The sequence below is a fragment of the Pundamilia nyererei genome, unplaced genomic scaffold, assembly GCF_000239375.1.
Source record: "Pundamilia nyererei isolate P.nyererei 1_Seehausen unplaced genomic scaffold, PunNye1.0 scaffold00062, whole genome shotgun sequence".
Classification (NCBI taxonomy): Eukaryota; Metazoa; Chordata; class Actinopteri; order Cichliformes; family Cichlidae; genus Pundamilia; species Pundamilia nyererei.
This window is the reverse complement of record NW_005187463.1, coordinates 2,131,522-2,145,244: the sequence shown is the minus strand read 5'-3', so window position 1 is coordinate 2,145,244 and position 13,723 is coordinate 2,131,522. Positions and strand designations below refer to the sequence as shown.

The 13,723-nt window shown below is 43.0% G+C and overlaps 1 protein-coding gene across 2 annotated transcripts in view; it reads right to left on the bottom strand.

The window, feature by feature from the left end:
* The window catches only part of stk32c (serine/threonine kinase 32C), a 102,938-nt gene that overhangs the window by 26,111 nt on the left and 63,104 nt on the right, over positions 1–13,723 (bottom strand). For both annotated transcript variants that reach the window (XM_005735117.1, XM_005735118.2), the window contains exons 4-5: positions 10,199–10,350; positions 1,259–1,432 (exon numbers count right to left, since the gene is read on the bottom strand). In XM_005735117.1, coding sequence (XP_005735174.1) covers positions 1,259–1,432; positions 10,199–10,350 — 326 coding nt within the window. The remainder of the gene's footprint in view (positions 1–1,258; positions 1,433–10,198; positions 10,351–13,723) is intronic.

Genomic DNA, 13,723 nt, shown 5'->3' with positions numbered 1-13,723 from the left:
CCCCACACTGTCATTTAATTGTTTATCTATTACTTATCCACTTTGGTGTAGCATGAATGGCCATCTTTATCAGTTGGAAAAGCTGTAACACTCATGAAAATACAGTTAAAAACTCTGCCCCACTTCACATTTTCCAAATCTGTCCAGTGCGAGTCCTCACTGGGCCAATTCTGGCCCCCAGGTCTTATGTTTGACACCTGCTCTATAGCAGAGGTGGAGAAGCCCAGGCCTGGTGTCCTGCAGGTTTTAGATCTCACCCTGGATCAACACACGTGAATCAAATGACTAGTTCATCACCAGGCCTCTGAGAACAAGACATGTTGAGGAGGTAGTTTAGCCATTTAAATCAGCTGTGTTGGATCAAGGACACATCTAAAACCTGCAGGACACCGGCCCCTGAGGCCAGGAGTTCCTCACCCCTGCTCTATAGGGTTGGGATCAGGTGACTGACTTGGCCAGTGAATAATATCCAATTTCTTTGCCTCAAGAAACTCTTGGATTGCTTTTGCGGTATGCTTTGGGTCACCATCCATTTACACTGTGAAGCATCGTCCATCCGTGCTGCTTCTATCAGCAGTCACATTATCAATAAACATTAGTGAGCTGGTTGCACAGGCAGGCATAGACGCCAGTGGAACAACACCGACTCCACAGTGTTTGATAGATAATGTGGTCTGCGTCAGATCATGAGCTGTTCCATAATTCGTCATGGAATAATGAGGAAACAGACCTCATCTGGCTGTGGGACTGATTGAAAGTCAACTTTCCAAAAAAAGTTTGAGCCTCTGAAAACAGGAGACTTTGAATTCCTGAGCATTTAATTCAATACTTTTGTTCAACCCTCTGAATTAAAGTTGAAAGTCTGCACTTTAATCACATCCCATCTGTTTTAATTAAAATCTACTGCAAAATCACAAAATGTCTAATTTCCTAAATAATTATAGACCCAACTGTGCACACTTAGGCCTTTTTACTTGACTTTGTCTGCTGGACATATTTGCATTTCTCTGTGCACATAGATATGTTTGTTATTTCCACCTCCAAAACCTTTACTCCACTGCAATCTTGCAGTTCTATGCAGAAAAAAAAGGGTGCAGCTTTAACTTTGCTTTACGAAACAACCTTCAGAAGGGTTTGAAGGACAAATTTATGAAAGCGTTTTCCATATAAAAGAACACTTCATGCACTGTTTATAGCCATAGACTTTTCAACAGCTTGAAAGCTGCTGGAGGCCTTGAAATGAAATGAAAAGAAATACCTATGGATGATGTGCTGGCTCTGCAGGTAGTCCAGCGCCAGCGTCATCTCACAGAGGTAGAGTCTAACTGCGTCCTCGCTGAACTGGACGTTCTGCTGCAGGTGGTAGCGGAGGTCTCCTCCCAGCAGGAGGTCCACAACCATGAACATATCCTCCTCGTCCTGGAACGAGTACCTGGGTGCAGTGGGATGAGACGGCCCTCAGTCATGGCCCAGTGTGGGAAAACACATGCTGCGCAAACAACCGCAAAGACTGAGCACACAAGACCGCAAACATGCTCAGTATGCTTTTCATGCAGGACACAGAGTGCGTTACATGTGCAAATATTATCAGACACACGCACGCTGATGAGAAGCATGAAGGGTCGGCGGACGAATCTGCACAGAAGCAAATGCAAACATGCACGAATATGGCACATGCACACCTCACAGCCACAACATAATATCCATGCCAGCTGTCGGACAGAATGCAAAAACAGAGGACGTCACTGTCACATCAAAGCTCGACAATAACTTAGCTCGTGACCTGCTACACATTTTTTGTCAATCAGGCTTACTGGTCATGCACAACAAATTCAAACACAGCCTCTTAGTGATCAAGGTGGGTATTTGTAACAGTCCACTCCACAAATTCAGCTTCAAAACATTAAGCCACACCGGTGAACGCAAATGTTTTTGTACAACAGAATCTAATCTCTCATCTGAGAAAAATAAAAGCAGAATAATATCTTAATAGACCCGGAGAGGAGGGACAACACACCAATCCGTGGTGACTTCTTCCATCAAACTTGGCTTAATGTGGTTGCCGCTGAGCCAATTCTTTACTTTCCCATTAAAGTTCTGATGCTGTGGCGATACCATTTCTTTTTATAGCTCACAGGTTCCCTCTGTATCTTTGGGCTTGGCTGTGAACACTCATTGGGGGTGGGGGCATTCTGATTGCTCCTATTCAGGTGCAATTTCCTGCTGCTCCGTGAGAGAGAAAGGGAGTTTGCTGCAGAGGCTGAAATCATTCAATCTTATCCACAGAAGGAAAAACCCATTTGCAGAACTGCTGGCTTTTTCTCTTCTCCTTAAAACACCACACGATTAACTGATGAATCACCCTCGACATTCATGTGATAGGATAAATAAATTTAAAAAAAGAAAAAAAGAAGAGGTGCTGCAAAACAGGGCAAAGAAAGTTTCCAATACACTTCCACATTTCCTCTTCTGTGCCACTGCAGCCTGCACTCAATAGGAAACGACAGCAGAGCCACCCTACATCATGCACAGTACACAAAGCTGCCCTGACCTGTTTAAGATTAAACTCCCCAAAACAAACAAAAAAACTAATATCGGCCTCAGCAGATGGCCAGCCCTAGGATGTTGTTTGCTTTTGGCAGGGGTTCCACACTGTCACCTTTTTATCACCTCATTGTCACAGCCCGATTCCTCAAACCCAGTTGACACACGAGCGTCCGCTGAGGTGGCACTCGCTATCTCAGCGTACCACAAAACTTTCAGCTTCCCTCGTCCACCGCTTCAATATCAGGGCTCCTGAGAGAGAGAGAGCGAGACTGCAGAGGCTTGGACTGCTTGTCATTTCCTTCCCCGCTTTCACTGAGGTGACACGGAGATGTCAGATACACGCTGACAACTGGAGCATATGAAAAGCTCCAGCACTGACAAGCCTTGTCACCTTTAAGACTCTCACAAAGCACGGGATGGAGAAGAAACACAAACGGTTTTCTCTCTCTTTTTCGTTAAGGGGGCTTTGCTCCAAATAAACACAGTGTGAAATCCACAAATTCGGCAGTTCTGACACTTTAAATAAAAGCTTCTCCTGCTGTGAAATATGATCTGAGCTACCCTGGAAAGGAAAGTGAGGTGTATTAGTTGAAGAGCACTTGTCTGAAGAGAGTATTTGAAGACATCCATCCTTCCAATTTCCTTTCTGGCACTTGCTCCGGTCTTGGTCGCAGTGGTGGCAGCTTAACGGGTGAGGACGCGCCAGCCAAAGTGCCGATAGTGTTTGTGACTTTGCAAAAGGAAAATCCAAACAGGCGCGCCAGCTTCACAGAGCGATCGCCCTGCTGTAGAGAAGAGAGGAAACTATGCAGGGCTTGAATATTTTGCCTGCTTCATTCAACTACTTCTATTTATTTTTATGCGTCAAAACCGAGACTGCGTTAAAGGACAGAGAGTTTTGAAGTCGACTTGGGCGCCTTGAGCTAATATTTTTGCACAAGATGCAGTTATTTGATCGAATGTTCACACAAAAAACTAATTTAGATTTGGGAACCTTTAACTCTTTCATATTTGTCTTGGAGACATTCACTGTAATATAGCTACGGTCAACATAATGTTTAACCACTAATCTCATTTTATGTGCTTCTGCTGCACTTGAGATGAGGATAATTTATTGAGCGCCGCTCTCCTAATGAGCACAGAGGAATTGCTGCACAAACCCTCGAGTATGAATGAATGCCTAGCAGTTATTTGGGAGAAGAGTCTAGGGAGAGCCGTGACTGTCCAAAACCACGAGGAAGGACATGCTGGAAATGGCCGGGACAGGACTAGGTTGCCACGATTGCGGGGACTAAGAGAAGAAGGTTAGCCGGCTGGAAGGAGTACAAGGAACAGGCTGAAATAATCAGGCCACAATGACAAATGAGCCCGGGGAGGCAGGGAGGAGAGAGGGAAATAGAGAGACAGTGGAATGAGTTTTGAGGAAAAAGCTAGAGTGAGGCAAGAGCTTGTGATTCTGTTGGCTCTAACCGCTCTACAAAGTTTCGATGGCCTACATAAAGTTGATGATAGAGATGGCTCAAACTGGCCGTGTGGTTCAGTCACAAGACTTTTGCATGGTCCTTTGAGGATTCCAATGGTGTGAGTGAGCACTGCCTCCAACAACTCACCTTAAGACAAAACACCTCCACTGGCCTGCTTTCACAAGGCACACTTTAAATCCTATGCCCTAAAAAAAAAGTTCTTCTTTAAGAGTAGTGTGTGTAGGGCACTTTGAACAAAAGTCCCAAGTCCTTTAGTGCTGGCAAGTCTAGGACGAAATAACCTTACCGACCGCAGTAAATGCTCATCATCCAGTTTTCTTTGGGCCACATTTGGCCTTGACTTATAACTTTGAGTCAGGTTGAGTCTGGCTGCCTCAACTGAACCAAATGTCAACCTTATATGAGCCAGATGTCAGATGTGCTGTGGCATTTTGGTCAGATCTGGCCCACAGATGACTTGTCGTTACCTACATCTAGTCCAGCTTATCACTTACAGTCAGATATAATTATTATACTTGTAGAAATCTATATTCAACCCGACCACATTACGGCAAGACCACAAAACACTCGGCAGAACTGAGGCATAAGTGCCAAAAGTAGCCCAGAATAGGCCCAGATGTGTCTGAGTCTGCATATTGCCTGGAAGCATGCTTTATTAAATATGGCTCAGCCGCACCAATGTGACCACTTTCAATACAAAGTGATTGCAGAGGACACCTGTGGGGAGGCAGCCTGCCTTCCAACAACCATGACCCCACTCAAACCGACTGTAGTCACACAGACTGGCGAAGGATTGCAGACACACTGCAATCAATCTGAGTCAGTCTATGCTGATAAGAACTTGTCTGTTAAGCGTCTCTTTGCAATAGGGGATTCAACTCAATTTGCTTGTATTCTGATTATATTCCTATATAAAAGCAGGGTTGCTGAGCACCCATGCAATTTTGCAGTTAATCTTATTGCTGTTTTCTTACTGTCTTGATGCGCCGAAGTCGCTTTGAAGAAAGAAACTGACTGCAAGTGGCTGCGAGCCTAGTCCCCATCTTCAAAGCAACCATTTCAAAGACAACAAGACTGTAAGCACGCGGTTGCAGCAGTCTCCGACCACTGCTGTTTCTCGTGTTACTGTAGCATTAGAGAAAAGATCTCGCAGTTCGTCTTTTATGATGATGATTTAAAGACTAAAGCCCCTCATAGGGCTTGTTATAACTGCTGACTGGAGGTGTAGAGGCTAATTTGTTCCATGGCCTCCCGAGGCCTTGTTCCATCCAGGTCTGCAATCAATATTCCTAATGGAGGCCGAACAGGAGAGAGCACATCCATCCTCGGAGCTGCTCTCGCTTGCTTTATATGACTCTGATGGAGGGAAGGATGCATGAGGCAAAACACTTCACGCAGCTGCTCCAGATGACTCATCCTTGTTTTGATTTTTCAACCTTTTACATTCTTCGAGATGATCCCAAGAGAGTGGGGAAGCTCTTTGACAACAGTTGCCGTGATGTACGTCCATTTGGTCACTGGTGCATCTCCTTAAGGGAGAATTGGTTGGAGCATTAAAGGGAAAACCAAACATTTACTATGATGTACAGACCAGGGGATCAAATTCCTTTCTGCACCCTACTGTTAGTTATTCTCTGCTTCAGGGTGGGGACCCCTGCACTCTGGAGTTTCCAACATTGCGAGTAAAAGAGGAAGTTGGCATCTTCTCACGGTTTGCAAATCCTTACAAGGATTTATGTGGATTTGGAGTGTGCAGCAGATGATAGTTAATTTTTCCTCCTTTAAGGTAATCCATTCAGCGTACCCTTGACTCCTACACATCATTTCTATGCGGCGAGGGAATGGTCGCAGCAATTACTGTGGGCTGCAAACTTGACATCCGCCCAGCTTAAAGCAGCCTTCCCCCGGCTGATGGGATTCAGTGTGGGCTTTCAGAAGACCGCTTCTTAATGAATTTCTTGTGATGCTACGGACGGAGCGGTTCAAATGCACAGGAGAATTCAACGACGTCTCAATGAAAGCGAAACCTCCATTTCCTGACGCAGCGTGCCAGGCTGTGCAGGTATCAGCTGGAGGAAACCTAACAAATCCTTATATTATGCACATCTCTCTTTTTTTGACAAAACAACCTCCTGTCTTCATAATAATCCCCCTCCTCCTCCTCCTCCTCCTCTCTGTGTGATTGTGGAAGTCATCTTCATCTGACAGGCGTTTGGTGGATTTTCCTGCGTTTTTTAAGACTATCTATTTGCCTCCCTCCTGGCACAGTATCAATAAAAGCACTCCTGTGAAGCTTATCAAAACAGGCGTTTCTTGTAAGCTGGATCTGTTTGTGTGTTTGTTTTTTAAAAATAGGCATTTCCCAAAATGCCCTCAGCTGCTCTATCACATATGCATTATTAAAGCACCGAAGTGCCCAAATTCCAAGGACCAGAAATCGTATGGTTCTGTTTGATAAGCCTATGGATACCAGCAACTGTCTGATCAGCCTACCCACACAGGGAACCAATTATTTTCTTAGCTATACAGTAAGGTGGGAGACAGGAAGATGAGGCAGACGTCTCATCGGTCCTCTCTCATTACCTGCCTGGCTGAGATGTTGCATCACGCAGCAGCTAAATGGAGCAGTTTATCCGATGCATACAGGTGCATCGCAAAACAATCCTGTCACGCACAGATGCTCACAAAGCGTCTGGTAAACTGGGACAGAAATAAACTTGCGATAGAGACTCAAGCAGTAGATTGATTTGCTTTATGTGTCACTGTGTTCTCACATCCAGCTTTCAGGGAAATATCTGAACTTTCTTGTGATTAGACGTTTCCGTCAGTCCAGCGTAAATCCAACTGCTTATTAAGGAAGGAACTAAACAAACCTGTATTTGAAGTAATCTTCTGAATACAGGTTTGCAAGAAAACACCTCTCTCGCTCTCTAAGTGTCAGAGACGTCTGCAAACCTGAACGCTTGAAAACATCAACGCAGCTGCTTAAGTTCAGGGTAACAGCTGCATCCAGACATATTTACACATATCTGCCTGTCATATCATCTAACAGCAATGGCAACAGCCTGTTGACAAAGTACTCCTGCCTTCTGGATCCCTCACTGTTACACCTTTGTTTGTCTGTCTGTTACTGCACTTAGACAAAAGTTAGACTGCCTGAAACATTTCATGGCATTATTAGATTTCAACACATCACAAAAACAACTTAAAATGCTCAAACGGTAACACTGCATTCAAGAATCCCTATTGATCCAACCAACAGTCATCATTGGAACTTCATTCCAAGAGTGACTTGACAAAAATAAGTCAGACGACTGTAATTTTAGTTCGTGGGCCAGATACAGTCTCATCTCATAAATGGGTCAGACCATATAACACATAACAGCTCTTTTTAAAGCAAGCTGAAATCATAGGTCAAGTGAAAGATCCTCCTCCTTTAAAGATCTGACAACTTGTTGGCTCAAGACTTTAGTGTGAAACTCTTGAGCCAACCCTCATATCTTCATATTTTGCTTCCAAGAAGCCAGACTTTCTTAGCAATAGTTCTTCAGGCTTCCTGAAGGTCATTTTAAGTGTTTCACCATTTTTTCCAGCAACATTTTTATTTCTTCCTATTATTATTGTTTTGTTAAGCCAATTAACACTGAGCTGTGAATCATTTATTATAAAAAAGACAGATGAACCACTGTTATGTCTACACATAACAGACAACCGATTTGAGACATGGCCTCAGTGAAATGTTGGCTGTCAAGAAGCCATTTTTAATGAAAAGAAACAGGGAGAAAAGACTGAGGTACGTCAAATTACACAAGGATTACTCTGATAGTCAGTGGCAACAGTTCTTATGGAGTGATGATTCAAAATTTGACATTTCTGGTTCAAACTGCTGTCAACATGTATGGAGCAGTGTCTACAGCCATGGTAAAACAGCGGAGGCTCTGTCATGGTTTGGGCCTTCGTTTCGGCCTGTACCGTTTTCTCCAAAAGCTGATGAACGCAGAAAAATCCCATCAGATTTCGATCCACTATGTACCATCTGGAAAACATCTGACTGGCAACAGCTTTATTTTGCAGCATGACAATGATCCCAAACAACTGCCAATGCAGTAAAAGCATACCTGGAAACGCACACTGGAACTTTATCAGTCATAGATCGGCTGTTCCAGAGGATTCTGACAGAGAACGGAAACAAAAGGCGGCCAACATCCAAAGAAGAGCTTTGAATGTCCTTCGGGAAGCCTGGAAAACTATTCCAGACTATTCCCTACTTAAAGAAATTAGAAGAGTGCTGCCTTAGAGAGTTCACGTGGTGTTTTAAAATAAAGGTGATGATAGGACCAAACTGTGCAAGCTCTTTCCCCCCCTCCCCATCTTAATTGCCCCTTGGGGATAAATAAAGTCTCTCTGATTCTGATTCATTATATTTACATGCATTTCCATTTCCACGTTTCAATAAATCTGGACCCATTTCCTATTTTTCTCACAAAACAAAGAAATGGGGGGCGGCACGATCCTGTATTCTCCTCATTTAATGACTAATCCATTTATAAAACAGATAATGAGCGGCCCGAGCTTAGCAAGTCCAATTTCAGCAGCGTGGCTCAGTTTTTTCAGCTTCATTAAAGCTACTCTCATTACATGTACTTTACAATTTACAGATCACAGCTGAAAAGCACCAAAAATTCACATGTACGTTTTTGTAACTGAGCAGCAACATTTACATGTTTATTATTCAAATCGCTCGTCTCGATTTACAAACACTTTGTTTTTGGCATAATCATAAATGAATTCTCAACACATTTTATTGGAGCTATTAATGACCTCCCTGCAATTTTCACTAATGTTTCCAGTGGAACTCGTGTTTGAGTCTCAGGGTGTAGAGTAACTAAGACTAGTGCTCTTGATTATATTTTAATATGCGTGGAAGTGACAAAGCTCAATTGGCTGCCATTAATTAGGAGCAGAGGCAGAAACTCCTCGCAGATGAAACACAAACCGTCCGCTTGCACGGATACCGCTACAGGTCTGCAAAATCTGTTTACAAAATCATCCTCAACGTCCTAAAATAACACGTGTCAAAGATAATGGTCCAATTAGAATGAAGACTTATGGCGTTTTGAGTATAGGACCAATTATACTTGGAAACGAGAGGAACTGCTCGAGTGTGAGTTTCTGTGTGCTCCCGGTGAGATGGACAGGCCATTTTTTTGGAGCATCTCAAATGCAGAGAGAGGAGGTGTGAAACTTCTCAATCCCACGTAGCCACAAAGATACAGTTCAGCATGCTTGTCACTAATGGGTATTTAAAACAGTGCTGCTTGCAGAGAGAGAGTGAGGGTGAGCTGAGCAGCACAGCCAGAACTAGAAAACTAGAACACAGAAGGCTTTGGCAGCCATAAACTCCTGCAGGGAATTATAAAAAATAAACAGGCCTACTACTGTACGCTCATTAAAATGCCCTCAGTTTGTTGTAGTGAAGTAAGAGTATCTAGCAGGCAAATGCATTCTGCAGATTGATCTTAAATCATTCACAACTTGGTAAGGAACGAGCCCCGGACACGGCTTTGTCTCGCTCCGCGTAATCAATCCATCACGGAACGTGGGAATATTCTGGCAGCGATTGCTCGGAGACGACGAGCACGTGCACAACCGCTCTACCAATTACAGAGGAGCAAAGTGCTTTGTGTAATACGGCGTGAATGCCGTGCCAGGTCCCCAATTACATTTAGAAATGTGTCCCGCCCGGAGATGAGCATTGAATAATGAACGCAGCCTCCATTCACCCACATATCATACTCGAGGGAAGAGTGAGGTCATTTCAAACCACAGTAATTATCAAATGTGTGCTTCATGGGCTCAGAGCCAAAATTAATATCCCAGAATATCTCTCTGCTATAAATTGTTTCTTAAGTTAATAGCTGTTGGTTTCTGAAGGAGAATTTGTTCAAGCTTTAATTAAACTTTTTTTTTTTTTACCCACATGCAACACATAACATTCAAACAGAGTGCTTCTATGTAAAGGATGCGACAGATTTTTACAGCAAGCGTGCACACGTCTACTGGGAATCACTTGAGGGCGGACGCACGGAGCGCACAGACAGGCGAAGCAGGCAACCGACACAAACAGAGCCGACCACACTGAAAGTGTAAAAACATAGGATAGTCACCAGAGATTTACTAAAAAAACATGTTCAATTTCCTGTAGGATCTCAAGCTCTCTAAAGACGTTTCGGACCTCATCTCTCTCTATGCACTGCTGTTTGTTCATGTACTTCATGGCGTACATCTTCTCGGTGTCCCTCTTTTGTACAATGCATACCTGCAGCAGGGAAAGGACAGAACAGAGGGAGGGGGGGGGAAGGGAGAAGAGACAGAGAAACAAAATTGGGCACATTAGTACAAGATAATATAAATATTTAGCTGCTTTTCATGCAGGTGTACAAATGCGGTCACGCTGCTGTGCGAATAAAATGTTTTCCAAACAGCCTACGGCATCATTCAGCTGCTGATTAACGCGATAACCTGAGTGGATGCCCTGCACTCATAAGCCGAGCAGCTCAAATAAACTTCATTTTCGAAAACACGGGAGACAACAACAGAAACCACTTCCAAACAAATCACCTCATTATTTATTTAAACACTGATTACAGTTTTTTCTTTTTCTTATCAGGAAGTATCAGTGAAGGGTCAGGAACAGGACAGGACTCCAGAGGGGTCGCTACAATAACATTACAGCTTGCAGTCATTAAAAACAGATCACAGAGCAAGTCCTGCTTAGCAGGTCACCGCTGGACTTTTATCTTTTATGTTTTCTGCCTGTTTTTTCCAGTTTCATCTTTGTATAAAACTCACTCCAGGAAGACTGGTTTAAAGCTGGTGAGGAGAGAAGGAACACATACAACATTCAATAACACACATACCCATTACACGTGTGCTGTGTCATAGCAGACTTGAAGACAAGAAATCAGAATCAGTCCTTTTGATGTGGCTTTCTAGCCGTCTCCAAAGGATGGTGAGGGCTAATTTGCATGACTGCTGAGCAGGGATGCCACCAACGCGCGACGCCGTCAGTAAAATGCTTAAATGAGCCGGAGGGTGAATACACATTTACAGTAGCTTCTGCAAAAGTATCGCCTTTCTTCAAACCGAATTCTTCTACATCACACGAACATGCCTGCAGACAAATATGCTAACTTGGCGGCTCACCCAAGTAATAGGCGACTTGTTTTAGCATCTTTCTTAAAAAATGCTTTTATTTTGTCATCTAAAAAAATAAATAAAAAAAAAGACACGATATCCAATTGTATAATTCCCTTGCTTTTATCCTGAAAGCTCAATGGTGGCTAACCAGCTACCCAATGCCCTTCCCATCTCGTGGTTTCCCTACTGGCTGGCTCATTGGTCAGGTTGGTGAACTACTTCTCTACATCATTTAGTTTTTTAGCTTCAGGCTCCCTTTATCCAGAACTTCCAGCCGGTGGAGAGCTGCTTCATGTGCTACAAAAAGGAACAAACACAGTAAAGTTGGATTAAATCCATTATTTGAGAGGAGCCAGCCTCACCCCACTGTCACGATCTTTACACATAAAAACCGAATTCATTAATTGGAATGTGGGTACTGCAGCTCGATTTCTATTAGAGACCGTCGTCTTGGTTTTGTTTATCTGGGTTCCAACAAATGTGTGTGTGTGGATGACAAAAAGACCCGGCACAGGGAGAGTATCACAGTGGCAGCAGGTCAGCAGGAACACCATTACTCATCCTTGTAAACACATTTAAAAGATGCCAGCCTTGTTTTAAAGCCAAGGAAGGGGCCGGGGTGGAATATGATTACCGACCACCTACATTTAAAAATGTCCTCTGGTTTTCCTCCTTAACTGGATTTCTTCCAACAACATGGCATCTTGTGTGCATGCTAACACAGTGAATGTGAAACTTAGAAAAACCACATAAATCTCAGCATCAGTCACTGTCCGACTACCTAAAGGACAAAATCTAAGCAGCTGTTTTGGCCACCGCTGCACTGACTGTAACATTTGCCAACCCCATGAAGCATTTAATGCTAACCCCCCCTCCCTATTTCTGTTATAGACACTCAGCCATTGCTGGATTGAATTGTCCACCAAGGATCAGATCCACACAGATGGCTGTTACATAGCACTCTGGCCCTGATGCACTGCAAAAAAAACACCCTTCACAGCATTTTTCTTATTTTTTCAGTCTTAGAAAACAGAGGGAAAAAATGCCAGAGGGAAGAGAAACTATCCCTCGCCTCCATCCAGATGGATGTTTGTGCAGCTGTGCATGCTGCAACACTTTTCACAAATATGATGATACCGTCCTGAAATGAGTTACCGAGCCCTTCGCTGCTATGTTTAAATTATGTTTGCATTACAAACAAATAAAGAGGCTTCAAGAAGCTACATACTTCTGCCAATGAAATAAGGGTTTTTCCTCTTGATTTGCTGGGAAAGAATGATTTCAAGACTGAACACCAAGCTTAATGAGGTGTTAAAATAGACATTATGTGAACAGTGACAGGAGGAAAGCCATTACTGTGTAAAACATCATCTACTTAATTGTACTCGTGGTTTCCCCTGGAGCACAGAGCTCTAATGTGTGCCAGGTCTGACTCGCTGCCTCTCCATTTGCTTCCATCTGGATCTTCAAGTTCACCCCCCGCCTCCCCCCCTCCCATCACGCTCACCAGCTCATCGTAGCTAACATTCATCAAACCCTTTCTTCGTCTCCTGTTTGTTTGCCAAGTCTGCTGTTATTGTTAAAACTGTTGGTATATTACTGCACGCCAATGTGGAATACAATAACATCAATTTCAAGACAGAATTTCAAAAACATGATTTATTAAGTTTACTACGGTTTGTGTCACAAAATTTATTCAGTGATGCAAATTTTAAAGTTATTTAATTTTATTTAGTTTTGTACCTGTTGTTGGTTTTATAGAACATAATTAAACAGACAGTATAAAGGCAGCCACATTTCGTTTTGAGAAAGCCGTTTCAAAAATGGAATCTTACTTATTAAAGTAGAAAAGATCAACACTGGAGAATAGAAACTAGATGTTTGCGTTTCCCCTCGACTCCACAGTGTAGTTACTTAAAAGCCGTTCTATCCTTTTCGTAGGTTTTTAGAGATAAAAGCGGGATTTTCAGATGCGCTTACACCGATTCTTTCTTCAAACAAGAAGCACAATACATTTTTAGAGATACTCTAGACTTCCTATAAGTGTTATTAAAGAAAGTGCTGCTTCTTCTCTTTTCCTCCCCCCCCCCAAATGGTCCCCCATCCGCAACTCCTGCACAACATGGCTTTGTGTTCAATACCGATCATGTAAACAATACACAGAAGTTCGTTTAGCGTAGAAAAGGGGGGAAAAAAATGCTTTACAGAATAAAGCAAAATACGTTTTAATATCGCTTCACCTGATTCAGTTCCGTATCGAAAAGGAGTGAGAAGAAGTGCACGCGTATTTAATCCGACCCCGTTATCAATCAATATTTATTCAGCTTCCTTACTGATATGATCTGCAGAAATAATAATGATTTCTAATATAACATATACACCACATTATACAAGATATCATCATGTTTACGTGATGATGTGATCTGATTCAATCTGATGTGATGACTCACCCAAAAACAAGTGTTCTCATTAGTTTACATATTCCAAGCGAA